A 27,934-nucleotide genomic window follows, 5' to 3' on the forward strand; every position below is an offset into this window, starting at 1 on the left:
AACGTTCTTTGGAAGAAAAAAAAACACTGGCTAGATATGTCTTTATTGCAGAGCTGATTATTACGGGTGTAATCATTCACTGGTCGCCCCATCGCGATTCAGTTCATCAGCAGCAGCAGCAGCAGCCAGCATCAATCCACTGCTGGACACGTGCATCCTCTCACGTCGTGTCGCTCATTGCGGTTTTTTGACCAAAGTGCACCGAGCATGGCACAAGCGGCGAACGGCGTTTGCCGTTGACCATACTTCACTAATCTGGTCATTACGAGTTGAAGGAGGTGGGTGAGTGCGAGGGGGGGCAGGATCTGACATTAACCGTGGCCTGCGATCGGACCCAACGGGTCATCGGGTTCATATCGCAACCATTGCACCACCGCTCCCCGCCCCACCGTCGTCACAAATATTCACAACACGGGCAATTTCCGCCCCGGGCCTTTCAAACACGTGGCGAAGTTTTTCCCGCGAGTTTCCCACCAATCACATCGCTACGTTTGGGCGACGCCCCCAAGCGAGCCAATCACCGCCCGCCGCTCTCAACCCCCACCTTCAACTCTAACCACGCCCACCGAGGGGGGAGCACGCGCTCGGTGACGTCACGCCCCATTGCCCCCTTCCCCCTCCTCCTCCACGTGGCTACGTCCAGTGCTGATGTCACCCCGCGCCCTGCGCTATTAAGCGGCTGCCGGAGACCCGGGCGGCCTCCACTTTGCTCGCTCTTCGCCGCCGGTGTCGAGGGGGTTGCTGGGTGGTCGCCGAGCGGGCAGCTTACGGGAACTGCTGGGTGGGTGGGCCTTCAGCTCCGCAGATTGATTACAATGGCAGCGACGGACAGACTGCAGCTGGGTCCGCTGGTGGGAGCCGTGGATCAAGGAACGAGTTCGACTCGATTTCTGGTAATTGCGATTGTTTTGTTGCAGGCCACGACTACCAAGCCGCAAGCTCCCCCAGCTACCGGTTATCATCATGAAGTGTTGTTTTCTGAAAGCATTGCACCAAGGTGCTTTGCTGATATGACGGAAGGGTGATGGAGCCCTCTGGTCGCCACGTGTTGTGCGCGCGATGTGCACACGCATTGATGTGGACACGGCTCGGGGTGGAGGCCTCCGTCCCAGCAGTGGATTGACCCCGTCCGGGTGCGCGGTCGGGGCATGCGGCGAGGGTGGCGGCCTCCGTTGTGCTTCCGAGTAAAACGCGGCCTCATGACCTTAGCACTGTACACACGGCGGCGGCGGCGGCATGCCGCACGTTACGCGCGTCGTGGGATCGGGCGTGGGGCAATGGATTGACGGCCAAACCGGTTGGTTGCTCTATCCTGCTAATGCCGGGGGTGTTGTGTGTGTGTGGGGGGAGCGGTGGCGTATTGGTTGGCGCGCTGCGTGGGCAAACCCGGCGGGCTCGATACGGTTCCCGCTCACGGCCAACATCTGAATCTGTGCCGGGGCTCTGGGAGGTTGTTGGCTCCGCCTTGGTTGAGTGCCCGGTGCGGCGCCGTGTGTAAAACATCCGCACTGGGGAGACAAAGGCGGCCGGGCGTCGTGTTGGCCACCAAAACCCCGCGTGCGCCATTGCCGGCCAACATAGCACTTGCCCCAATGGTCTGTTAGAGGCTACACGGGGGATCTTTGTCTTTGTGTGCGTATGCATGTGGGGTATGTCTCGGTTCATGTGTCCGCCAATGCGTTATTCCGTTGGTACCGCGTCGATTGGACAGCGACGGATGATGGTTGTCCACACGTGGGCTAGAGAGGGCATTTCATTGACACAACCCGAGAGAGAGGGTGGTGGTGGAGCGGTGGCGCAGCGGTTAGGGCGCTGGGCTCTGAACCCACGCCGCCTGCTCCCGCATTGATTTCCCGGACACATCCTGACTTGAGTGGCCGAGTTGACGATCTGTACCGGGTCCAGTGCAACGCATGCCTTGCCAGAGCAACGCATTCCTTCCTGCGGTGAAGTATGGTCTGATCTCTAACCCCCCCTCCCCCGCCTTCCCCGCTACCAAGACGGCGTGGGGAGACGTTCATCCAGCAGTGGATTGACAAAGATTCGTAAAAGAAAGCAAGCAAACAGGGGCATGGTAGTCGCGAGTGGAGAGGAGCGATTGCGCACGACGCAGTTGCTGTCAGATGAGCGCAGGAATTGAGCTCGCTTATTAACGTGAATTCAGAATTGGATCAATGTCTTGATTTATCCTGGAGAAATCCGATGAGCTATGAAGCTCTTTCATGGATGTCCAGGTAGGGGTGGGTAAAGACCGTTACCACAACAAAGCGATACAAACGAACGAGTGCAAAGCATAAGAAGTGTAATACAATCACTGAAATAAGTTTCCCCGGGCCTCTACCGTGTGCAGGTCAATTGAATTGAAGACGCGTGATTTTCTTTTTTTAAACAGAACCATCAATCTGATCGGCAAATCTCTTGTGCCCAGTCAGTAACGTGGGAAAACAAATGTAGTAAAAGCCAGGCCAAGGTGACTGTGTGCTCGTGTATGACGAACGTGCCACGCGTATCTGTCCAACACGATTCGTTTGCACATCCACGCGTGTCAACCCACACGGGTTCTACCTCGTAGCATTGTACAGGGAACGTGAGTTTGCAGGTCCATACGGGGCACGGCCGTTTCAATAGGGGCACAAAACATGTGTTTAGTCTGTGTGTGTTTCTTCTGCCCTGTGATGGGACTTTGTAGGACGAACGTTGAGGTTTATAAGGGGCACGGGGTGACCAATAAGGTCTGAATTGGTCTAATAATCAAGGGCACTGATAAGGGGTTTAGAGGTATGCACACTTATTCATCTCCCTCCCCCGTGTCAATGTTGCTGATCATTAACTACTGCAGCACAAACACAAATGTATGTTGCGTGAATTTGTGTGGCTGTCGTTAACTTATTGGGACTTTGATGAGCCAACGACGCATTGCCATGATTTGTTTGTTGAAAAATACAGTCAGCCAGTTGCCAATCACCTGTGTATGCAACAGCGAGTGTATTGCACAAACTTTGTATTGCGCATGCAAGTAGTGCGTTGCACAATTTGTATTATGCATGCAAATATTGCATTGCTCACTTTATTGCGCGTGCAAGTATTGCATTGCGCGTCATTTGTGCGACTCTGTATTCATCCAAATAGATGTAGAAGTTTGCCAAGCGCAGCCTGTGCAGTGGAATTGTCGCGTGTGGTTTATTTTTTGCTCTTGTGTCGTGCACAATGAAGTCTGTTCACCACCTCTGACGTACAATTAGCAGCAGCAAACACGGTCACACAAAGAACAACCCTGGGATGGCACAATTGTGTCATGGGAATGGATTGACAAGAGTTAGTTTCCTCTTTCTACAGTCCAGACTGGTCCCATTTATGAGCCATCATCCCACTGTTCTATAATGAGCTCATCTCATGCACTAACTGATTGGTGATAGAGACGGGCACGAGGCATTGATTCAGGCCGAGGTCAAGTCAGAGGACACTCATGGCAATAGATTTTAGAGAGACCCACTCATCATGCAGCAGGGGATTGCCCATGACTGATGATGACATGAACAGCCTGGACCGTTGTCTATTCTGCATTGTTTTTTGTGTTGTTTCGATTGCGTTTTTGGCCTCCACACAACAATAATTATAAAGGGCTTTAAAAAAAGCTGTTGTGTAATACTGTGCATAGAAAAAAAGACGACTCATCTCAAACTTGTTGAGCGAGGCTTTGAAAGCGCTCATTCGATTAGGCAACTTTAGACTTTGCCACAGCAATTTAGGCAGGGTCAGCTTACCCATTACATGTTAAAGATGTGTGTAATGTTTTACCCACGCTGTGCAAACAGTGTATTTTGTTCGAACTTTCCCCTTAATCTTGACATTAATGTGTCATCCCAAAAGCACGTGTGCTTGTGTAACATAAATGACTCATTCCTGACTGTCGAGTTTATTTTTGTAAGCATTCACAATACGAACATTCAGTTAATAACGCCGAGCTAAATAGAACAATATATAATAGATGACGTTTTAGGCAATACCCCTTCATATCAGATACCGAGAGAGGCCATGGAGGTAGAATTATCCATAGTTGGAGACTGCACAGTACAGTGGGGCCCTGATAACATTGTGATTTTAAGAGTTTTTTTTCGGAAAAAAATTAATTTTCCATCGTTGTGCTCCCCCCCCCCCCCCCCACATGGTATATTGTAGTGCAGTCCTTCCCGCTATCATTTACTCGTCTCTCCAGCCTCTACCTCGCTGCTAGGAAGAAAGGGGGCACCCTATACTTATTCCTTTATGGGGCAGTGTTCTCGACAAATGCGTGGAGCTTTTGTTATTTGTGCAGGTGCTCACGCATGCCAACGGATCATCGGCACATTTTCACGGATTATTCCACTCGCACCGTTCGTGTTTGCAAGAAGTACTTAATAGAGGAAAAAAAACACACACACGCCTCAGTAGATGATTGTGAAATCCCTTTGCAAGTTGTACAGGCCATGTTTACAGTGACACGAAGGGACCTTAATGAAGGCAGTTTTCACTTGTACAAAAATGCTGCCACGGGTATAATGATTAGCAAACACCGCACTTGCAACAGAGATGTCCACCGGTTCGATCTCCTGGCGCGGCAGTTGAAGCAATGGTAACAAAATGTTTTAATGCCCCAGCCTCTTGTCGTCCACCCAGCTGCACAAGTCGGGTCTGGTGGGGTAAAGTGCGGGTCTGCCACTGCTTCCAACACGTCTGGTCCGCGCCGAGGAGTAGGCAGAAACTGGCTTTTTAGAGGGGGCTCGCAAGATCCGCTCTGTGTTGGAGGCCCTTCCTTCACCGGAGGTGCGAGCGAGCAGTCTCGGGGCTTCGCCGTTATGGGAGCCGCACAGCCAAGGTGTAAAAATAAGCAAAGTGCCATGGCAAAACAAAAACAATTCCTGTCGTACTATGCATAATTTATGCATTGTCTTTGAAACTGATTGGACCAATCAGTTTCAAAGACAATGCATAAATTATCAGAGTATTGTTTTTTGTTTGCATTTGACTGCAAGTATTGTGGTTAATGTAAACATGATTCCTTGCAAAAGGTGTCAGTTTTGTTGCCAGAAAAGGGGAAAAACCCTATTAGTTTATTTTGGTACTGGCAAAGGAGGTCCCATGAAATTCCTGTCGTGTTTTTGTCTTGGTTGTTCTTGTTACTTTCTGACCTTCACCGATCTGTGGATATCTTTTGAAAAAAAGAGCTTTATAGCTCCTCGGATTCCTCCAGTATAAATAAAGATTCCGATTGTGGATACGAGGTAGAGCTTTATCGTTCGGCGCGTGCGTGCGTGTCTGCCAAGTCCATAGCCGAGGTCACATTTAGAACTGGAGCATCTACACCGAGTGGGCAGGCTCTGTGGAAAACGAGGGTCACGTGAATGTCGTGGGGTCGTTGCGAACATCGACATCGTCCATCCTTTTGCAAGCTCGCTTCTTTAGAACTACTTTTTGTATTTAGTTTGTCCTTCCTCCGCACCTCCGATTTTAGCACGGTTGGCTACGTACTGCGGTGCGAAAGAAGTCCAATGTACGTACGCACTTACCAGCTCGTCCCATTTATTATTATGAACTGACTTTGGCCGGATTGTTGTTTGACCCCTGCAAAGGTTCCACCCTGTTTGGACTTTGTCCTCGCCGTTTGGGTTCATGCCAGATGTGTCAAATGCTGTGTGTAAACGTAGTGTTGTTAAGAGCAGCAGACTGTTGTTTGTAATGCTGCGCAGGGCAGGGCAGGCGACCGTTGTGAAATTGGCTCGCATGTTCATTTGCACGCGCGCACACTGATATAGATGGTGGATTTATTTGCATAGTTATTCCCCAGAGGCAGAAGCATTCCTGGAATAATTAGGTCACGGATTAATAATTCACATTTACATTTGCCTTTTATAGTGGGCAAAAGTTGTTTCTCAGATTGAAAGCATAAAAGCACTCCCAAACATTTAATGTGCCCCACCTCCTTACTGACCGACACTGGCCATGTGGTCAATTAACCCCCCCACCCCTCCGAACGGCGTGGGCATGGCCTCATCCAGCAGTGCGTTGTTTTAGCTCGAGTGGAAAACATCGATGTTTTTGTCTGGTTTGTTGGGTTTTACGTTTCAATGCCAATATATATCCAATTTCCCTTCATAAAGAATACTTGCAACATCCTCTGTCAAAAGACGCTTTGTCTATACATACACACACACACTATCTTGGTTATTGGAGGCGGTAATGGATGGATTAACATTTGGAATTTCATCCAGAGGCTGCATTAGCGAGACCGTGCAACTTGCAGCCAGGAGGGTTTCAAATATCAATCCACGCTGGGAGTCTACTTGACCCATCAACTCCATCGAGTAACATTTTTGTACCATTTAGTCAGTCCATCGCCGAGGTCACAATTTGAACTGGAGGATCCACTTTGAATGACGATGCACTCGTGTTCTCTCCTGTCTCTGCAGGTTTTCAATGCGAAGACTGCTGAGCTTTTGAGCCACCACCAAGTGGAGATAACGCAGATCTTCCCGAAAGAGGGGTGAGTGAGCAACGCATAGGCTGTGCACGCGAGCTGTTTGTCTCCCTCCCTCTATACCCCTTGTGTGTATACGTAGTGTAACGTTGGGGGTGATCATCGGCTTGCCAAGGATAATGTCAGCATTAAATAGGATCGTGCATGGTTTGTTTGCCTAAAGCCCTTTTTGAATGTGTATCTTTGCAAGTACGAAACCGGAGCTCCCCGCATAGGATGCAAACATTTGCTCGTGGGATGAACCGCTGTTACTTTTGATACGTGGACCACACGGCCAGGAACGCTTTTACAACTTGCGTGGGGGTTTTGTTTTTTGCGATGCGCTCTTAACAACTCCCGTGTGCTTTCGGTTTTTTGCACTATACGTAGCCAACCATTCCAATGTTGGGCGATCCGAGTTCGATTCCCGCTCACGATCAACACCGGTGACGATTATCTGAAATCAGTCCTGGGTCTCGCCTAGGTTGACTCCGCTTTAAACGAGTACCTGGTGCGGTGTGTAGTAAACATCACCACTGGGGATACAAAAGCGGCCGGGCGTGGTGCTGGCCACCCACCCCCTCGTGTGCCGTGCCGGCCTTCATAGGTGTTGCTCGCTACTAGCACTTGCCCCAACAGTCTGTGTAAGGCTACACGGGAGGGGGGGGATCTTTGTCTTTGTGTGCCCGTGTGTGACAGGTGGGTGGAGCAGGACCCTCACCAGCTCCTCTCCTCGGTGCACGAGTGCATCGAGCAGACGTGCAGAAAGCTGGGACAGCTCGACATCGACATCTCCCTGCTCAAAGGTTCGTCTCCGTGACGTGGCGGGGGGGCGGGGGGGGGGGGGGCCCCCATTCGTGACGAGTCTGGTTTGAATGCTGCCCGTCACACGTTAGAGACCGCCCCCCCCCCTGCCGGGTCTGGTGTCGCCAGGATGCTCACCTTGATACTCGCGGTGGGGTCAACCCAGCCCCAGCCAGAATCAGAACCCCAGGGTCTTTATTTGGACTGGAGGAGGAATCCAATGAGCCGTTGTGAAGCTCCTTTTCACAGATGTCTCCAATAGGGGCACGGGGTCAGAACGTGAGAACAAACAGTGCAAAAACACAATAGCAGTGGCAAGTACAGGAAAGGTACACAAATCACTTTAAAAAAATATGCAAGTAAAACTAAGATTTTTTTTTATCTTAACGGGCAAAGCCCACTGAGGTATTAACTTATTGTTTTTAGAAGCCACCTGGCCACAAATGATAGCGCAACAAAGTAGCTTATCATGTGAAAATGTATCGTTGCCAAATAATCTAAATGCACGTGGCGGAGCTCTTAGCCCTCCCCACTCTGCCTTCTATTTTCCCAACCCTTCCGGGCAAGCTCGGCCAAACGCTGTCACATCCCAACAATGAACTCTGTAAATAAGAACGCGTGTGTCCTGTACCGCGGGGCCCGTGTGTGTGTGTGTGTTGTCGTTGGGACGTACAACGCGTCAGAAATGTGAATGAATAAAAAGTTTTGGCTTTGGTGTCTACGCGTCCCATCCATGTCATCGCTGTTTCAATAACCGTAAATCCCTATTGTGATTGTTCCCCCCGTTTTCTGCTCGGACAGCTGTTCACGATCTGGGCCGGTTGACGTTGCGGTTAGATTACAAAACCCACGATTAGAAAGTTACGAGTTCTTTTTTCGCCCGTTGCCCATCGGGGATTGATACAAATGAGAAACAGCTCTGTGGTACTGTGTTATCGAGAGACTGACTGGCGCCTTCAGTAGAAACGTTTGAAATTCCACTGCTGTCTTGGAGGCACCAATGGAGATATGAGTGCCGTCAAATGCTCGTTTGTGCACAGCACATGCAAACAACTTTCTTGGTGTTTTAGGGCAATTCTACATCAATGCAAATCTGACATTGATTAAAAGCCATTCGTTAAAATTCTGGCTCCCTTTTTTAAAGTTCTGGCCCCCTTACTGTGCATGCAGCAGAGGTAATTTTGAAGGGATTTGACTGTGTGTGCCGTATTCTTTGCTTTGGTGTGCCGTTCTTCAACACGAAAGGTCAACAAGTGCTCTGCGGGAGATCCCCGAGCGGCTTCGCCGTCTGCTGACAAACGTTCACCGATAGCACGACCGGCTTGACGTTTTGGGTGAAAAAAGAAATACAACCCGGGCGTAATCGCTCGAGCCAAAGAGCGTGACGTTGTCATGTCGCAGAGCGTGTTTGTCGCCGACGCCGATACCACAACGAGGATAGAATCGGGGGGCGGTGAGGAGGGTGGAAATCCAGGAATTAAATCGGTTACACAAGCACAGTTGAGTATGGAAGAATAAAAAAAACCAAAACGTCGCTTCGGAGAGGTGTTGGCAACGCTTTCGTGTTTGTGAAACTCCGTGTTTGTGAATTGTGCAGCGATCGGGATCTGCAACCAGCGGGAGACGACCATCGTGTGGGACCGCCTCTCGGGAGAGCCGCTGCACAACGCCATCGGTACGGCCGCTGTCCCCCCCTCCCCCGCACGCGTCCCCCACCACCCACCGCTCCTCCGGCATCGTATTTTGAACAAGTTCAAATAATATATTTTTTATAATACACTCTATTCGGTGTCTGAACAAGTTTACATACGACTCCGAACCGGCCAAACTCAAGAATTCAACGAGGAACAAATTTGAAGGCGTGTTTTAAATCGTCTGAAGATCAAATGTAATATGACTCTACAACAGTAATAGAAGACTGACAATCGTATGTGTCTGAACCCAAATGGATCACACAATTTAATGAAATATGCTGTTCTGCAATTGGAACAATCGGTTTACTTCCTATATAAAGCTCTCACAACCCAGCCAACTCCTCCGGCACCGTCACCATCTCCATCATCGCCCATCGTAACACGTGGCGCACTATTCCATCATCGTCGTCATCCTCGTCCGCCGTGGTCTATTCACTGCTGGATGAAGGCCTCCCCAAGCCGTCACCGTCTCTCACGCTCCTGCAGTGTAGCCACCTGTGTTGCGCACGAGTTGATTTCGTGGGTCCATCTCCGCGGCGGACGTGTTCTCTCGGGCTCGTTTCCATCCTTGCGCTGCCACTCGACGGCTTTATTTCGGCCACAGTCCATCGTCCCCGCTAGCGATGGGCCCGCTTATTTTCCCCCGTCAATTTGTTTCAAGCTCGCGTCTGTCAAGGGGGGGCTGTTTGACCGTACATCGCCCGACTATTTGCTGTGGCGTAGTGAACGACAGGCCAACGGACCAGGTTCGGATATCACTCTCCCACTGATGTTACCCTCGGCCCGCACGTGAACTTGGGTCATGGGTTTTTGCAGAACATTGTGCGAATCGGTGCGCCACCACCGAGGTTGTTACAGACTCGTAGCCCTTACGATGTCGGCACATATTTATATTTTTTTACCCAATCCACTGATTTGTTAACTCTTATGGGCTATCGGGAGGGGATCGTGAATTCCTCGCATTCCCGTTTTGCATTTACCTGCATTTGTCTTGCAAGTGGAAGCATTAAGCCTCTGAAACTTGGACAAAAAGACATTAATGCCCACACCATGCCTGTTAGGTTTCGGAGAAATCTGTTTATCTGTGCCCCAGGTTACAGAGAGTTCTGCCTTGTTTATTTGGTGTTGCCGCTGCCTAATCTGCCAGTGGCGTTGTGTTAATTGTCCCTTTACGATCCGTCGCACGCACAGTATGGCTGGACCTTCGCACTCAGACCACAGTGGAGAGGCTCATCAAATGCACGCCCGGCCAAAACAAAAACTTTTACAAGGTGAGGGCGCACGCACGCACTCACTCGCGCACGTACACACACGTGTGCTTGAATTCTTTGCGCACCGTACGTTGTCAGCCGTGCTAATGGAGAGGTTCGCACGCGCCCCCACGCCTCCTGTGTCGTGCAGAAAAAAACAGGCCTCCCGATCAGCACATACTTCAGCGCGGTGAAGATGCGCTGGCTGCTCGACAACTCGGACGCCGTGAAGCTGGCCGTGGCGGAGGGGCGAGCCCTTTTCGGCACCGTTGATTCGTGGCTCATTTGGGTACGTCGACGCGGCCGGGTGGCCCGGCGGCCGTGCGGTGCGGAGGTTTGCGGTTCGAGCCCGGTGCAAATCATCCATAGTTATATACTGCACACGCACATACGTATGTATGGTGAACTTCTTTCGTACAGTATGTAGCTAGCTGGGCTCACCGGAGGTGCGGGGAAGGACAACAAACTAAATACAAAAAGCACTTATAAATACGTAATTTTTTTTAATCTAGATTTAAGAGTGCATAGCTTCAGTTGCTTGCTCGTATAGGAAAGAAGAACGTTCCAGATGGCCGCAAAAGTGCATCTAAAAGCGCGTGATGCAGCGACAGTCTTTGTTCGATGGCTAATCCATAAGCTGCTGCGAGGATGCCTGGGGTTTGCGTGATATGCATTGCATGTTTATTCCCCACGAGATGTCACCGTGTATTCAAGTCTGATGGTTGGCTACCTGGGCACGGTGGTGACGAGATGTTAACTACCTTGCCTGGTATGCAGGAGGTCGTGGGTTCGATACCGACCCTGAAGCATGTACATTTGTAGTTTGCATGGCTCTCTCCCAATGGTCGCGTGACATTTTCTCCGGTTTTTCCCTCCACATTTAGAATCAACATTGCGCGTTTTAAGTGTTTTTGACTGCTGTTTCTACGTGATGATAAGCTATCATTGGTGGCCAGGTCACTTCTGATGAAGAGTTATACAGCTCAGGTGGGCCTTACCTGGTAAAATAAAAAATAGTTTAGTTCACAGTTTAGAGTACGGATGCGGTCCACCACCAGTAGATTGGGGACCCGCGTCGCAAGCGAGTGTGAGACGCGACTAGCCACCGAGTACGCAGCTCACACGGCGCGGTGGGCCACGAGGGGGGCCCCGTGTCGAGCGACGCCCCGACCTGCCGCTGACCTCTCTTCCGCTTGGGCAGAATCTGACGGGAGGCAAGCACGGCGGGGTGCACTGTACCGACGTGACCAACGCCAGCCGCACGATGCTCTTCAACATCCACACGCAGGAGTGGGACCCCGAGCTGTGCAGGTGAGCTGCTGCTCGTGGAGCCGCTTTCTGCTTGTGCCCGTGGTGCTGCTGGTGCTAGTGCTGCCGCGAGGCCTAGTGCCGCTACTTGTGCTGCTGGTGCTAGTGCCGCCGCTAGGCCTAGTGCTGGTGCTAGTGCTGCCGCGAGGCCTAGTGCTGCGACATGTGCTGCTACTTGTGCTACTGCTGCTGCTGTTCGTGTTGCAAGTGCTGTTGCTCATGCCCCTACTGATAGTGCTGCTGCTTGTACTAGTGCTGCTTGGGCTCGTGCTGCTGCTCTTGCTGCTGTAAGTGCTGGTGCTGCTGCTAGTGCTGATGCTGTTCGTGATATTGATAGTGCAGGTGCTGCAAGTGCTGCTGCTCCTAGTGCTGCCGACATCAGTCTTCAGAGTCTTAATAAACTAAGTTTGTACCTCAGCAAAGCGTAGGTCTCTTCCAGCCTCTCTACGAAGGCCGCTGGGTCCACAAACATCTGGCAGCAGCAGCAACAGCTGCCAATTGTCGCTTCCCATCTGTTGCGGATGTTTAATAATAATAATCATCATAATAATTAAATGTTATATCGCATCATTCGTGCAAAACTTCATTCAGCAACCCTGTACAAGACAGTAGAAAAAAACTAATGTATTGTCCCTCGCAATGAAACAAACATAGCACAACCAGAGCCAGGTCGATTTAATTGAAGGCTGTAGTCGGCAACCCGGTTTGTAAATTGGACTTGACTGGAGGAAGGGACTTAATTTGACGAATACGGAGGAGGAGTGTGGTCCACACCATCGTTCCATGTCATTGCTCTCCGTCTCGGCTCCCATCAGTCCACTCATTCCTGTCCTTCACAGTGCCTCCTATCTCAGCTCCGTCAGTCCACTCATTCCTCTCCTTCACAGTGCCTCCTATCTCAGCTCCGTCAGTCCACTCATTCCTCTCCTTCACAGTGCCTCCTCTCTCAGCTCCGTCAGTCACCTCATTCCTCTCCTTCACAGTGCCTCCTATCTCAGCTCCGTCAATCCACTCATTCCTCTCCTTCACAGTGCCTCCTCTCTCAGCTCCGTCAGTCCACTCATTCCTGTCCTTCACAGTGCCTCCTCTCTCAGCTCCGTCAGTCACCTCATTCCTCTCCTTCACAGTGCCTCCTCTCTCAGCTCCGTCAATCCACTCATTCCTCTCCTTCACAGTGCCTCCTCTCTCAGCTCCGTCAGTCACCTCATTCCTCTCCTTCACAGTGCCTCCTATCTCAGCTCCGTCAGTTCACTCATTCCTCTCCTTCACAGTGCCTCCTCTCTCAGCTCCGTCAGTCCACTCATTCCTGTCCTTCACAGTGCCTCCTCTCTCAGCTCCGTCAGTCACCTCAATCCTCTCCTTCACAGTGCCTCCTATCTCAGCTCCGTCAATCCACTCATTCCTCTCCTTCACAGTGCCTCCTATCTCAGCTCCGTCAGTCCACTCATTCCTCTCCTTCACAGTGCCTCCTATCTCAGCTCCGTCAGTCCAATTATCTCTCGGCGTCCATGGCCTCTCACTTTCCACTCGCGTTGCCATTGCTTTTGCTGCATTGCTGTTTGGCGGCGTTCTTCTGACGGTGCCTCTTTTCCTGTACTTGACATCGTAAAAAAAGGAGCTTCATAGCTAATCGGATTCCCCCAGTATAGATACATACTCTTAATCTGATAACCATACCATAGCGGTCCATTTTTCTCAGTTTTTTCTCGTCGTGTTCATTCTTCCAACTTTTTTTTATAATGTCTAGCTAGGTATGTGTAGGTAACCGTCCACAAAATAAAACAAAACAAATGTGGGTTTTGTGTCCTCCTTCAAATGATGTGGCGGGTTGTTTTGTACGTTGAGCGCGCGTCGTGAATGCGACTCGCCGTTAGTTTTGACGTGAAGGGACGGGCGGGGGAGCCCCGCCGGGCAGTTTGCCAGGGGTACTTAAGAGCCTACATCTTGAATCTCTCCCTCACTTGATGCAGCTAATCTGGCTGTGACGGTCCCACCTGATGACGGAGACTTGTGTTGCCTCCGAAACGTCGTGATTTTCATTGTTTTATTTTATTATTTTTTATTTCATTTTTTTGCCTACGTGACTTTACCAAAAGAACTAAGAGTATGATGACAATCGTCTCGTCAGCCCCGTGAACCCCCAGTGCCCTGCTCCCCACACACTCACCTTTGTTCACCCTTCAGCCACGCACTTGTGTGCAGTGGAAGGGATGTAGGTCATAGGCTGAATGGATGATGATGATGATGATGATTCTGTTAATGCTTCAACTTTTTAATTGTTATATTTTTTTTTACTGCCAAGTCTTTTTTTTATTTAAGTGAGAAACGAAGAAATCAAAGCGAAATAAGCGTTGTGCAGATTTCCATTTCGCAGCGGTATCAATAAAAATCCTCGTTTCTGGGACAAAGTCCATTCTCGTTATGTCCCACTGTTGGCTTCCCACAAAGTGGCAGCGAGCTCTTCGTACAGGTCATGATTCATAGGCCACGACAAGGGCCATTGCCCGAAACGTCGCCTCTTATATTTTCATTTTAAGGCCAGAGCGTAATCGGTGGGTATTGAAATTGACGGGTGTTGAAATCTTGTTCTCGATGGTCCTCCCAAGCCCATCATCCCTCTAGGTGCAGAAATGCCACTTGGTGAGTGGTCCACAGCAGTTGTTCCGTGAGGAGAGATTTGGCGGATGCGGCATTTCCACCCCTGGCTCAGATCTGTTGGTGGACGTGTGTCTGTCTGTGTGTGTGTGCGAGGGGAGCGGTGGTGTAGCGGTTAGCGCACTGCGCTACAAACCTGGCGACCCGAGTTCGATTCCCGCTCACGGTCGCACACCAGTGATGATTATCTGAACCGGTTCTGGGCCTCCCCTAGGTCGACTCGGACTAAAATAAGTACCTGGTGCAGTGTGTAAACATAGGTACTGGGGAGGCGAAGGCGGTCGGGCGTAATGCTGGTCACCCACCCCATCGTGTACCGTTCCGGCCTTTGTAGGTGTTCGCTAACAGCACTTGGCCCAACAATCTGTTAAGGCTATACGGGGGAGCTTCGCCTTTTTTCTGTCACGGCACTCATCTCGGCAAGCAAGATGTTTTCACTCGAGTCACGTACAACTGCAACCTGTTTACAAATCCACTGCCGAATGAGGGGTCCCGCCCCCCCTCCACGCCTTATGGGCCATGAGGGATATTTGACCATACTTCACTACGCTGGTCAGTGCGGGTCTGTGAAGGTGAGGGGCGGGGGGAGGGGAGGTGGCGGAGTGCAAAACAGCGATGGAGGTTGCTGCTCTCTTGGCTATTGAGTTGCGTATACACGAGGGTCTGTCGGACATCACCGGCCGCCATCGATCTGGCCAGTGTGAATGTGTGTGTGTCACTTCACTGGCTGGGTGTCGTCCCCCTCCGCCCCTCCGTCCGTGTCACAGGTTCTTTGAAATTCCCAGCGACATCCTGCCCAAGGTTCGCAGCTCCTCCGAAATCTACGGCCTCCTGGTACGAACGCCGCCACCGGTCTCGTCTTCTCCGTCTCCGTCTCCCTTTCCTCTCCTTGCCCCCTCCTCCTAGCCCCCCCCCCCCCCCCCCCCGTGTTGCTTTGCCCTCTCGCGTAGAACTCGCAGATAACAACGGAGCGCTTTTGTTTTGCGACCCTTTAATGGCTTTCGAGGGCGATAAGCGCAGGTATTTTTTTTACGTTTACAACTTTTGGTTACGGCGCTGGTGTGAAGTCTTTTAAAGGTCGTCGGGTTAACTAGTTCTGAAGCCCCCTTTTTCTTGGCCCAATAATATTGCTGGCACCGTGTCAAAACATTCACTGTGTGCGTGTGTGCGCGCCAGCAAATGGGAAAACGCTATAAAATTTTCATGGATATATACACAAACACAGTAACGCATATTGCTTTGTTTTGCGTGTCAGCATTGTTGTGTGGCCCAGTTTTTTCAAACGTGCCTTGCACTGTGAACAAACTCGGCCATGAGTGGCGACGATTCACCAACCCAGTGAAGCGGTTGCTTGCTCCGTAAAACCGTCGTGACCAATTGCGATTTGAGTTATTGGCTGAAGTTAACAAAACACGGGGGGAGCTTTTCGGATAGTTTTGAAAATGCAGCTACGTTGATGAGAGGTGATGCTGGTTCGTGATGATGATGTCGATGATGATGATGATCTCTTGGATAAGCAAGCTTTTTTGTCCATTTATTTCCCTCTGCGGCACGCATGCACAAATTTGGCTCTAGAAACTCGATCCGACCACAGTAAGTTTGCATTTGTAAAAGTGCTGTTGCTCCGTGATTTGTGTTTCACAATCACATTTGTGCACCGCATCCGTTCGCTTTTGCTGGACGGCAAATTGATTGTTAAATCGTTCCCTAATGCGGCGATTAATTTGTGTTTCAGAAATCTGGCCCTCTCAGCGGACTGCCCATATCTGGGGTGAGCATCCTGCACTGGAACGGCGTTGTGTTGTAAGCCTCGTGTTCTCGTCCAACGTCCTTCGACGCGACACAATTGCGTGGCGGTGCCGCGTCGGCAGTGGGTGCTGATGTGGCATCGTTCGTAGCACGGTTGGCGACGTACGGCGTGGAAGAAGTTCAACTTGCGTATGTAGAACTAGCACGGCACATGAGCGGGGTGGGTGGCCACCACCACGCCCGTTGGCCTTCGTTTTAAATTGGGCGATTTTAAATATTTTTCTGCGTTTTTTTTTTTTTGCGTGCGCAGTGCCTGGGTGACCAATCCGCAGCGCTGGTTGGACAGATGTGCCTGAGCGACGGACAAGCCAAAAACACGTGAGCGTGTGCGTGTGTGTGTGTGTGTGCGTGCGTGCGAGTGTGTGTGTGTGTGTGTGCGTGCGCTCCTCCGTCTCGGACGACGCGCGTGCGGCGAGCGCTCGTCCGTCGGAGGTCTCCGGTCGCCTCCTGAAGTGCCCCTCCCTTGGGGCGCGCGCGGGGGGGACTGAAGCGGATGAGCCGTGATGGTCAGTGATTGTGGAAAACTACTCTCACTTAGCTTAGACGGCTGCCCCATTAGATCATGCTGTTGCGAAGAAATATTTTTGAAACCAAACTTATATACTGATTAAACAGAAGCAGAAATGTACTTCTGTATATGTACGGTTAGCCACGGTTGGCCACGTACGGTGTACAATAATTTCTACCTAAGTACAATATGTAGGAGCGATGGTGCAGCGGCTCATGCCCTGGGCTACGAACCCATGTGACATGAGTTCGATTCCCACTCACAGCCACCAACACCAGTGACGATTATCTGAACTGCTCCTGGGCCTCCCCTAGGTCGACTCGGCCTCAAATGAGTACCTGGTGCAGTGTGTAAAAATCGCCACCGTGGAGACTAAGGCCGCTGGGCGTGGTGCTGGCCACCCATCCCCTCGTGTGCCGTGCTGGCCTTCAATAGGTGCTCATTTACAGAACTTGCCCCAACAGTCTGTTAAAGACTACATGGGGAATCGTTGTCTAAATATATATATTAAACGGGCTATTAATCTTCTTGGTTCTTTCGGTAAAGTCATGTAAAGGGAAATAATAAAATAATAAAAATAAAACATAATAAAATACAATTCTCACGACGTTCCGGCCACAACGCAAGCAGCCGTCCTCGGGTGAAGAACAGGTCTGTCGGAAAGACAGCTGCTTGCGTTGTGGCCGAACGTCGTGAGAATTGTATTTTATTATGTTTTATTTGTATTCTTTTATTATTTCCCTTCTACGTGACTTTACCGAAAGAACCAAGAAGATGAATCCCTGCAGTCACGAAAGCTTTAAATGGGGCTATTAATTTTTCAAATTTGCAATGCCTTTGTGCTCTTTTCCTTTTGACATTCTCTGGTCTAATACCGTTGAGACAAGGCCATTAAGGAGGCTGTCTCTGGTGTAGGCCAATCACATCAATCAATTTGGTGGAAGGGGTTAAGCCTATTCTCTTTGAACACGTTCAAATACGATTCTTGCAGCCAAACTCGAGAATTAAACTCGGTACAAATTCAAAGGCGTGTTTCACAGTGCCTGGAGATCATCACGAGCCCACTCGTGTTTATCTCGATGCATCTTCAGTGTCGCTGTGATAAAAGGAAGAATGTTATGAATGATGAGGGCATTCTACTGATGTGCGTAATGGATGATTGTTGTTTTGCCTTTAGGTACGGAACGGGCTGTTTCCTTTTGCATAACACGGGGACAAAGGTGAGATGCGCACACTCTGCTTTGGGCTTTTATTTTTGTTTTAAAATTCCGCCGGCAGCGACGTCGCCTAAAGCGTGCCGTGAATGAAAGAGAATGGAGGGATACTCTTAGGTTTTTTCGGTAAAGTCACGTAGGTAAAAAACTTTTAAAAACTTTACCGATAAAACCTAAGCGTATGAATCCTTGCAGTCACGAAAGCTTCAAATCTAGAAAGAATGGAGGGAGGACGATATATAGAGAAGAGCTATAAGAGATGGGCATCTAATCAGAAGAGCAGAGGGATGTACAGTAAAGTGATAAAGCACATGCCTGAGACTACCCTTGATTGTTTCGTACACCTTAAGCTAAAATAAATGAACCTTTATTAAAATCTATGATGGGCCACGTTTAAATGTAAGTTTACTCGTTGCTGCGAGCCAAATTAAACGACACTCCGCTTAAAAAATCCTATGCAGACCTTATGATTGAGGCAAGGAAACACAACTGCAAAGGACTGAAAAAGCAACGTATTAGCCTTGCGTTACTGCGACAATGTCACGGGTCCCCGCGATTCACTGCGGAAGGCTCACCGCGTCGTCTGCAATTCCCCTTGGCCAGCCGGTGCTCTCGGAACACGGCCTGTTGACGACCGTGGCCTACAAGCTGGGACGGGACAAGCCCACGTACTACGCTCTGGAGGTAACGCACGCAGTTCCACCCCCCCCTCGCACGGCTCTCTGTCATCTGGCGGCCCCCGACGCACCCTGGCGTGCCGTCAAACCCCGACGCTTTCAAAATGTGTGGCGGTCCTCGCACAGATGATGTCTTGTCGTCGAAAGTGGACCCCCCCCCCGCCCCCTCTGAAATAAGTGAAGAACACTGCTTTAGAGCAGTTGACTGCCATCAATTTTCCACGTGCTAAGCCACGTGGTTGGGCTGTCATTCGTGGTGGCCAGGTCGCTTCTGAGCTGTATATAGCTTGGTGGCCCTTACCTGGTCATGAAAAAATCCGCACTTTCTCCCTCTGCAACCTCAGTTTCTCCGTGTCCTCGCGAATATAAAAATAAACAGGAAACTTATCAGGGGGAAGAAGGATTGCGCGCAGTTACAGAGAGGGGAGAACTGCCTGTAAAGGCATCGTCTTCAGAACCGAAGTAAAAACTACAAATATACCAAGGCAATGGGCGTCAGCCGTCAGAATTATATTTTGTATGAAATAGAGATTTGAAAAGAAAGTGTATTTGTGCAAAACACCGACATTCGCGACGATTCAGCGGCCGAGACGGATTACCGCCGCAGTCCGGTTGAGAAGCAGGGAGCTCTCCGCCCGTACCATGGCTGCAATTGCCACGAGTGGCGTGTTTTGTTATTACGCAACTGACAAACTAAATCGATACCTTTTGAATTTATTTCCGGAAGACTTGAAGATTTCCCAGGAACGGCTCGCCAGGATAAGGTGGCGGCAACCCTGTGTGAGCCTGATGCTGCACAGTGCCTTGACGCGCGCGTGCGTGCGTTTATTTCCGCCCAGGGATCGGTGGCGATCGCCGGAGCGATGGTTTCGTGGCTGCGAGACAACCTGGGCATCATACAGACCGCCGCAGACATCGGTGAGGGACTGGACCCTGAACCTTTGACCTCTGACCTGCCGTAACTGTAAAACGAAAGGATTTATGGGGGGGGGGGTTAAAAATAGAAATGATATAATCTCGTCAAGGTGGTGGGTGGTGTCCCAAGCACAAGGCTTGGCCATTGGGAAGGTCGGGAGGTCAAATATTTATTGGAGGATTGGATCGGCCAATCCAAACCTGAGGCCAGTAAAATGAAACCCAATAAATTTCAATGATGAAAGAGATAATGAGCAGTTGTCCCATGAAATGAACACCAATAAAAAAAAGATATATAACGGTTACCGATCGTAGTGCTAATTTTTATGTACGTATATAAAATTTGTCGTGTCTCTGTTTGTTATGCCTGTCCCTGTCATAGGAATGTGGAATTTCCACTGTTGTCTCCTAGCCACCTTTGGAGACGAGTGTCGCCCCGCGTGCTCGTAATGAGGCAGTTTGACTTGATTTCAACTTTTGATCGACTGATGAACGAGCACAGTTTGTACGCAACAACAACAACAACTTGAAAACCATTGGCGCGTAACCAAGGCGATGATGCGCTATGTGCGTGGTTTGGCGACGGCTCTCACCGCGCCCTGCCGCTCCTCTTGTCTCTCGCCCCAAACAGAGAAGATGGCGCAGCTCGCGGGGACGTCGTACGGATGCTATTTTGTTCCGGCGTTCTCCGGGCTGTACGCGCCCTACTGGGAACCCAGCGCTCGCGGGTGAGCGCTGCGCACGTCACTCTGCACCCCCCTCCCCAGCCTCACCCCCCTCGCCACCCCAGTCCACCACGCCCCACCGATTCGATGAACGTACCAAGATTTAGCGCGCTAATTTATTCAAGATGTAGCTTTTTGTATGATTGTTTTTAACTAGGGTGTTGGTACTCTGTTTTTTTCTTGGGTTTCGTTGGTCCCATTTTGGTCGCTCCGTTGGCCATGTAAAATTCAACATTAGTAATGTGTCATTTGCATCCATTAACCATAGTTATACACCCACCTCTGGCTCGGTACCTCTAACAGATAGGAGTAGCGACAGGAGAGTCGTCACGCTCCACGGGCAGATAGCCCCTAGTAGGTGTCTACTGCACATTTCGTCATTTGTTTCCACTTTCCTCTGTTGTGCCAATATGGCTCAAGTAGTGGCCACATCGCTCTGGCACCAATCTCTTACAATGTCGTCAGCAAGCCATTCTCTTTTAGGTCTTCCTCTCTTTCCGGTTCCTTCCTTTTTTCCCCGAACAACAACAACACACTTAAAATGTTTCTGTTATTGTCCATCCTACTTCACATGTGTCCAAATAGTGCCAGTTTCTTTCTCATCACTGCCTGCATCATCATCATCGTCGTCTTGTGTTCTTCTATGTGCAACATTTGTCTTACTTTGGCCACGTGTCATAATTTACAGTCCTTTGTCAATCCACTGCCAGATGAAGGCCTCCCTATGCCACGTAGATCACGGGGTTTTGTTGACCATGCTTCCGCGATGCTGGTCGCCGCGTGACCCCGTCGTGGATCCCTTGCTGCCGTTATCTTCGCAGAATCATCTGCGGCCTCACGCAGTTCACGAACAAGTCCCACATCGCCTTCGCCGCCCTCGAGGCCATCTGCTTCCAGACGCGAGAGGTGAGAGAGCGCAGCGTCTCCTCGATTGGAGAGAGCGACAGTCGATGAAACATAGTAGAGTGTAAATAAATGTCGTGAGGAATAGTCCTGCCCACGGATCGTTTCTCCAGCGAGGCCTGTGCGGTTCACAAACGAGGAAAATGCGTATGTAGTTGTGTGTGTATGTTGAACTTGTTTTGCACCGTACATAGCCAACCGTGCTCATAATCTGAGGTGTGGGAGAAGGACAACAAACTAATCCCAAACAGCAGCGAGCTCCTAAAGAAATGAGTTTTCAATCGAGATGTAAGAAAATGTTCAACGTACGTACGTACAGCCAACACGGCCGCTCGCGCCGTACGGTCTCGACGCCGTCTCACCACCCCCCGCCCGCTTGCCCCCCCCCCCCCCCGCAGCTCATAGACGCCATGAACCAGGACAGCGGCTACGTTCTGACAGCGCTGCAGGTGGACGGTGGGATGACGGTGAACCGCGTGCTCATGCAGCTGCAGGCCGACATCCTGAGCATCCCTGTCGGTGCGGTTACGCAACTCCACCCCCTCCCCACAATCCCACAACCCCTCGACTCAACATGCATAGAGAGCCACTTTCCCGAGCCCCATTGTCTCACGGCGGCGTGCGGACATCCCGCTCGCTGCACGGCCGGCGCAAGTGCCGCCGGTGTCGTCGCTAATTTAGGACTTCCGAGGAGAAATGCCTGTTGGAGGGCGCTTTCCAGAACGCAGACGTGCACGTGATTTTCTGTTATTGTTATTTTTCCCATCATTATCGTCATGTATATATGTACATTGAACTTCTTTCGCACTTTAGCCAACTACGATAATCGGACATGCGGGGGAAGGACAACAAACTAAACACGATGAACAGTTCTAAAGAAATTCGTTTTCATTCTGGATTTAAAAGTGCATAGCTCCAGTGGCTTCCTACTATTATCATCACCGGTGCAGTTCGCCCGACGATGCCGGAGACGACGGCGCTGGGCGCGGCGATGGCGGCCGGCTCAGCGGAGGGCGTGGGGGTGTGGAGCCTGGAGGCAGATGACCTCACGGCCGTCACTGTGGAGCGCTTCGAGCCGCAGATCAACACCGAGGGTGAGCGAGCGTGTGAGCGAGCGTGTCTAGGAGGGAGCGGTGGTGTAGCGAGTTAGCACGCTGCGCTACGAAGCCGGCGACCCGAGTGCGATCCCCGCTCGTGGCCAACATCGAATATCTGAAGTGGTCCTGATCCCTCCCCTAGGTCGACTCGGCCTGAAATGAGCACCTGGTGCGGTGTGTAAACATCACCACTGGGGAGACAAACGCTCTTGCAAACAGTACTTGCCCCAACAGTCTGTTAAAGGCTATATTGGAGATCTTTGCCTCTCTGTGCGGGCGGAGCGGTAGTGGTTGGTGGCCTGCGCTACTAATTCGGCAACCCGAGTTTCATTCCTGTTAATGGCCAACGTCGGTGATAATAACTGAACTGGTCCTGGATCTCCCCTAGTTTGACTCGGCCTTAAATGAGTACCTGGTGTGGTGTGCAAACATCAGCACTGGGGAGACAAAGAAACCCCATGTCACTTTGTTGATTCATGTCTGTTATTTAGAAGTAGGTGAGGGCACATTGAGATGCCAGGTTTCTTTTGCAAGGGTGCCAAGTCAAAGTGTGTTCCCATAAAAGAGAAATATTCTTTACAAAACCCATTGGCCCCGCGGCCTTCTGGGCCTCAGGGTTTCAGTACAGGAAAATTCTGGACTCAGGACCGGTTTCTACATTAATTGTCTCATCAGCGGAGTCAGGTTTCGCTTGAATTAATGCTTTGCCGAACTGCCGGATGTTAAAGGCCAAGGACGCTGTCTTCACAACATGGATCCGCTGGCGTGAATCTGTTTGCGATACGTAGTCATGAGCTTTTGCACCTCTCGCAGAGAGCCAAGTGCGATACATGCGCTGGAAGAAAGCGGTGCAGTGCTCCATGGGCTGGGAGATCGGGGATCCTCCGATGAACAGCAACGGTGAGGCTGACATCCCTGCCCTTCTCGAGCCGCGACGCGTGTCTCTCCGTCCGTATGTGTGTGTAACGCCTACGCACTGAGCACTCGAGTGTTTCTGTAGGGGGGGGCGCGGTGTGTGGAGGGGTGGCATGGATACAGCACAACACATGGGATAGGAACAAAAAATGTATTTATTGATTTAGCGACGTAGAAAGGGCATGTGAACGTGTAGAATGCGTCGTCCGTTTCATCGTTGGTTAAAGTTATCGATCGCGAGTGAGGAGCGGCTTGGCCAAGACCGGCACGCCGCACACAGGGCGCCGATGATCGTGAAACAACACCACGTTTTTTATTCCTTAATATTCACACGTACGGTTAATCTGCCCACGATAGCAGAGAGTTGACTCTACAAGTTTATGCGTTTGTGAATGCAGATATATGTGCAGTGTATAGGCGTGTGCCCGAATGCGATATCAGAGTCTTGGGTTAAACTGATTGCCTAAAATTGGAGGTGACCGGGTCATTTAAAGTCGCAGTGCTGAGCTGCTGCCACTAAGGCCCTGGATTCGAATCCAGGTGATGGGCACTTTTGCCTAAACAAAACAACAGACTTGGTGGTTCACTTACATTTGCAAAAATTACAGCTCTGAGCTTTGAACAATTTTTTTTTCATTTTGGCTGCCATGTAATGGACATCTATCCACAAGGGAAAATAGAAAAAAAATATTTGTTGTGTTTGTATAAGAGGCCACACTTAGAAGTGCTCTCAGAACTAGTTCTACATTATCACCTTCCCAGGCGATGCACCGTTTTTCTGTGAGCACATCTGGTCTCATCACATGGCGCCATTACCACAATGCGGAGTGAAATTGGAGACGACGCTAATTTTATTGAGAGAGTGGCGTAGCACCGTCGACATTGTACTCGCCGCAGAGAACCGTAGCGACACGACCGCATTCTGATAGGCTGGTGCCAGACTGTGCCACACGCCCTCCGGGGGAGGCTCGGTACGTACACGTGCGTCATCGGAACAGAATCAGAATCGGGTTAAGCAGGCGGTTTAGTGATGTTAACCAATGAGCATCGGAATCGCTACTAACCTCGCGTAAAGGCGTATTGCGCCTGTGGGTGGCAGGCGATGGCCAACTACTCCGCATGTGCTTTCCCGCTCTGATTGAACGCGATTGGCTGAAGCACCATGGCCAGCCGAGTCCCCTCCCCCGAGGCCTTGTCAAGGTTGGCGACCTTCGCCGGCGTTGGCGGCCGTGCTTGCGGCGGCTTTCTCCGATGCGTTGCCCGGTTCTAACCGCGCGTGTAGTTCGGCACGGCGCGTTTCGCTGCACGTGCAGGGAAGCCGGGAGGCTACTTGAATAAAAGCGACGAGCGGGCACATCGCGCCCACCGACATCCGGGCGTGACCCGAGAGCACGTTGGAGAGCTACGGCCGTAAACGTTGCCGTCGCGCTGACCCTGCAAATACGGCCGGGGGGGGCGGGGTGGGAACCTCAAATCTCAATCTGGCGGATTTCACCGAATCCCACGCGCGCGTGCGAAGGGGACACCTCCCGTGCGGTGCACGACGGGACGGCGCTAGCGTGCCGTCGATGAGCTTGATTTTGCTAACACGTCGATTTCCTGACGTTGATCCGCGCAATTTTCCCCCCCTCCTCCCCCTCCCTCTCTCTGTCGTACCAACCCCTGCTCCCAATACGCCGGCTCGGCCACACAGAAGAGCTTAACATGTTTACGAGCATCCCCCTGGGGTCTTATATTCTGGGCAGTATGATAATGCTTATTGGAGCACGCTACATCTCAGGTTAGTTTTCTCCCGGGCTTGCCGCAGCGTGCTGCTTCGAACGGAGGGAGGGGGGGGTGTCTTCATTAACCCAATCCCCTTTGCATGAGCCACCCCTAACCTTGCGCGTCTTGTGTTGCGCGATGATGCCGAGGTCTGCATTCTCTTGCACCCAGAAGGAAGGATGTGTGCATTGACCCCACCTGGGAGTGTGAAGATGCACGGGGCCCACCTAATAAATAAATACGACCAAACTAAGACTTGACGCCTGTACAGTGGGAAAAGTGTTATAATCTAGAGAATACGGTTATTAGATTTCTAGCGTATTAGTAGTAAAAAATAATCTACATTATTCTGCAGTGAGATAGTGGCAGGTCCCTGCGTGGACGTGAGGAGTCCTTTATAGTGCTCTAGTGGTAGATATTTTAATAACTGTTTGAAAATGTAAATTCCTTTACCCAAGAAAGCCTCACTTTCTTGGGAGGGTCCTGCGTTCGGTCGATTCGCCGGCCCCTTCGTATTTTCCCAATTGGAACGATTTGCGGGAGATATTAACTTTTTAATTCTTGCCGTGCATTGTGGGTGTGCTTTGGGCACAGTACAACTCGCACCCTGTCCACGACGGCATGGCGGGGTGGAACAGACTGCAGCGGCGAGGTGGCAGCAGCCCGTGTGATAAATAGAGCAGGCCAACGGTGGATTTAGCACAATAAACACTTCCTATAATACATTTCCTTCCCTTTCGCTCAATATATGTGCACGTACCTCTATATGTCTGTGTGATATGAGCATTGTATGCGAACATGCACGCACGCGTACAATATGCACATGCGCAAATTGACATACAGGATATCTGTACGGTTATCATCCGCTGTTAAAGATTTACGGTTGGGCTGCAGTTTGAACTGCATGTTTGATTGGTAGGGTGTGCCAAAAAACTGAATTCAAAAAATCTTCAGCGATTTTTTTTAGTTTAATTTCAACAGCGCGGAAACAGAAGCGTTTGAATTAATTTTGCCAGAGTTGTCGGAGGACACGTAGGACCCTCACATCTCGACGCGTGTCGCCAACCCCCTGGAGGGCACGTGGAGGTTTAGAGGGGGTAACGTCATCACACGACCGAGCGTGTGTAGTGTAATAGTGGGCAGCTGCGCTAAGAAGCCCAGCGGCGTGGCGAGTGATATCAGAACCCGGCCTGGGTCTCTCCTATGTCAGCTCGGCCATAAATGAGCAGTGCCGACGGCAGTGGGTAAACATCGCTACTGGGGATGACGAAGGCTGTCTGGCCGTGGTGCTGGCCACGCACCACCCAATCGAGCCACGTGCCGGTCTCCATAGGCGCTCGCTAACTGCACTTGTCCCAACAGTCTACAGAGCAGCTATGAGGGCGGTATTGTTCTCGTTTTATTGACCAATCCGAAAGTGATTAAAACCGGCGTATATGCAGCACAACATTGATTGTCCCCGAAACAACTACAGGCCGCAAATTGCAGTGAATTGCCAGCTCGGTTCCTCATTGAAGATGTCGCTTATGATAACCGTCCCAGAGTGGTGTCTCATTATAATTCTTTCATTGTGGATGATACATGTATGGATGATGACCCTGTCTGCGATGTTTGTATAAATACAAATAAGGAAACGGTCGCCCGCTGGCTTGGCCTCCGGCTGCTATCGCTTGCTGCGAGCGTGCGTTCTATCCCGCTCTTGCCTCTAACCCCTACGCCCCTTGCCACTGTTGCGTCCGCTTGGCCAGCAAACGTGCAACGTTGACTCAACGTTGCACGTTTGCTGGGTAACATGCCTTGTACTGGGTACAAAGTGTCGCCCTCTCTCCAAAGCCTTGTATGGGTATGTGTCACGCACGGGGGAAATGATTTACACACACAACGCTACACACAACGCTACACACAACAACAGCCCCTTACGTCTGTCGTCTTCGCTCCTCTGTCTCTGCTGTGTGTTGTCTCCTCTGTTACTCACTTTAGGCAGACACATTTCCTTGTAACCATTGACTGTCCCGGGGCACGGCAAAGAGGAACTTGGGTTTTTGAGTTGCTTAAAGTTTTCGCGACACCGTGCGTCATGAGCTGCACACTGGCGTCTTGAATCGAGGGTGCTACACTAAGGGTTACATTTTGAGTAATTGGCCACGATTGTGCCTGTGATGTAAATAGTGTAGGATTGTGCCGGTGTTCCAATACTTTGTTAAGTAATATATTTAAACCCATATACATCTTGGACATTTTACTGCCGTTACGAACGGAATACAGTTCTGAAACACGAGTTCCTCTTGTGCAATTGCTACGCACTTGTATGTTGAAATAATAATTTCCTACACGTGTGGTGATGTCTCCGAACCTTGTCAGAAAATGTAACTTCCTAAAACACTAAGCGCCATGACACAAGATGGCTCCACCGTGACGGCAACAGCTGAATCATGTGCGTGTGTGTGTGTTTGTGTGTGTGTGTTTGTGCGTGTGTGTGTTTGTGTGTGTTTGTACAGGCTTACGCAACTGAGGAAAGAAGATTGTGAAGTCTAATGGCTGGTAACGACAAGAAAATTTGAATTAATAAGGATATAACAAATTATATTGATCATGTTAGCAATCCTGAAGTCTTGAAAATGCTACTTTAAGTACTGTACTGTACACCTTACTTTCTGAGGTGGCGGTGTTGCAGTCACAGTATCGATCACATTTCACCAACTGTCAAATTCTACCGATGCACTCCTCTCATGTGGAACTGAACTGCATTGTTTAAATTGAAAATTCAGTCTCGGGAGACGTATGCATGTTGAACGTCTTTCTCACCGTACGTAGCCAACCGTGCTAATCGGAGGTGCGGGGAAAGGACAACAAACTAAACACAACAATGTGTAAACGTGCATTGTGGGCCTCGGAACGAAATTGGAATTGGCCGTGAAAGTGTCAAATGTTTTCACAGAAATTTCAGTATTCGAGCCTTCCTTTTTTGACACGTCATTTAAAAACTAGCTCATCGACACGGTTTGTCTTGCTTAAAAAAAAGTTATTTTAGCTCTTGTTATTTAAACGTTTTGTAAAGTCTACTATTACTTTGGCAGCCCATTAATTTATACCGAAGTTGTGACCCTCCATCATCACTGTCGATCTGAGGCGAGGACTGCTTGTGGACATGACAGCATCGCTGAAAAAATCCGTAATTTCTCTCATTCCACAAAGTTGTCCGA

At 50.4% G+C, this 27,934-nt stretch overlaps 1 protein-coding gene across 3 annotated transcripts; it reads left to right on the forward strand.

The window, feature by feature from the left end:
• The first annotated feature begins 641 nt into the window (after window positions 1-641).
• Window positions 642-27,372, forward strand: LOC144734272 (glycerol kinase-like). Of its 3 annotated transcripts, none has more exons than XM_078616405.1 (20): window positions 642-893; window positions 6,447-6,520; window positions 7,193-7,299; window positions 8,895-8,972; window positions 10,183-10,262; window positions 10,393-10,530; window positions 11,443-11,552; window positions 14,972-15,038; window positions 15,940-15,975; window positions 16,264-16,331; window positions 17,699-17,741; window positions 18,339-18,419; window positions 19,252-19,330; window positions 19,959-20,055; window positions 20,874-20,958; window positions 21,354-21,474; window positions 21,906-22,049; window positions 22,866-22,952; window positions 24,661-24,747; window positions 27,230-27,372. In XM_078616405.1, exons 1-20 carry the CDS (start codon window positions 816-818, stop codon window positions 27,241-27,243), a joined length of 1,674 nt encoding a protein of 557 aa, XP_078472531.1. In that variant the 5' UTR covers window positions 642-815; the 3' UTR covers window positions 27,244-27,372. The 3 variants fall into 3 exon arrangements, with proteins under 3 accessions (XP_078472531.1, XP_078472532.1, XP_078472533.1); XM_078616406.1 differs by lacking the exon at window positions 24,661-24,747 and adding an exon at window positions 25,326-25,421 and having other exon boundaries at window positions 27,230-27,316; XM_078616407.1 differs by lacking the exon at window positions 24,661-24,747.
• The last annotated feature ends 562 nt before the right edge of the window (window positions 27,373-27,934 follow it).

This window comes from Lampetra planeri, chromosome 50 (genome assembly GCF_965212315.1).
Source record: "Lampetra planeri chromosome 50, kcLamPlan1.2.h2, whole genome shotgun sequence".
In the NCBI taxonomy this organism is placed as follows: Eukaryota; Metazoa; Chordata; class Hyperoartia; order Petromyzontiformes; family Petromyzontidae; genus Lampetra; species Lampetra planeri.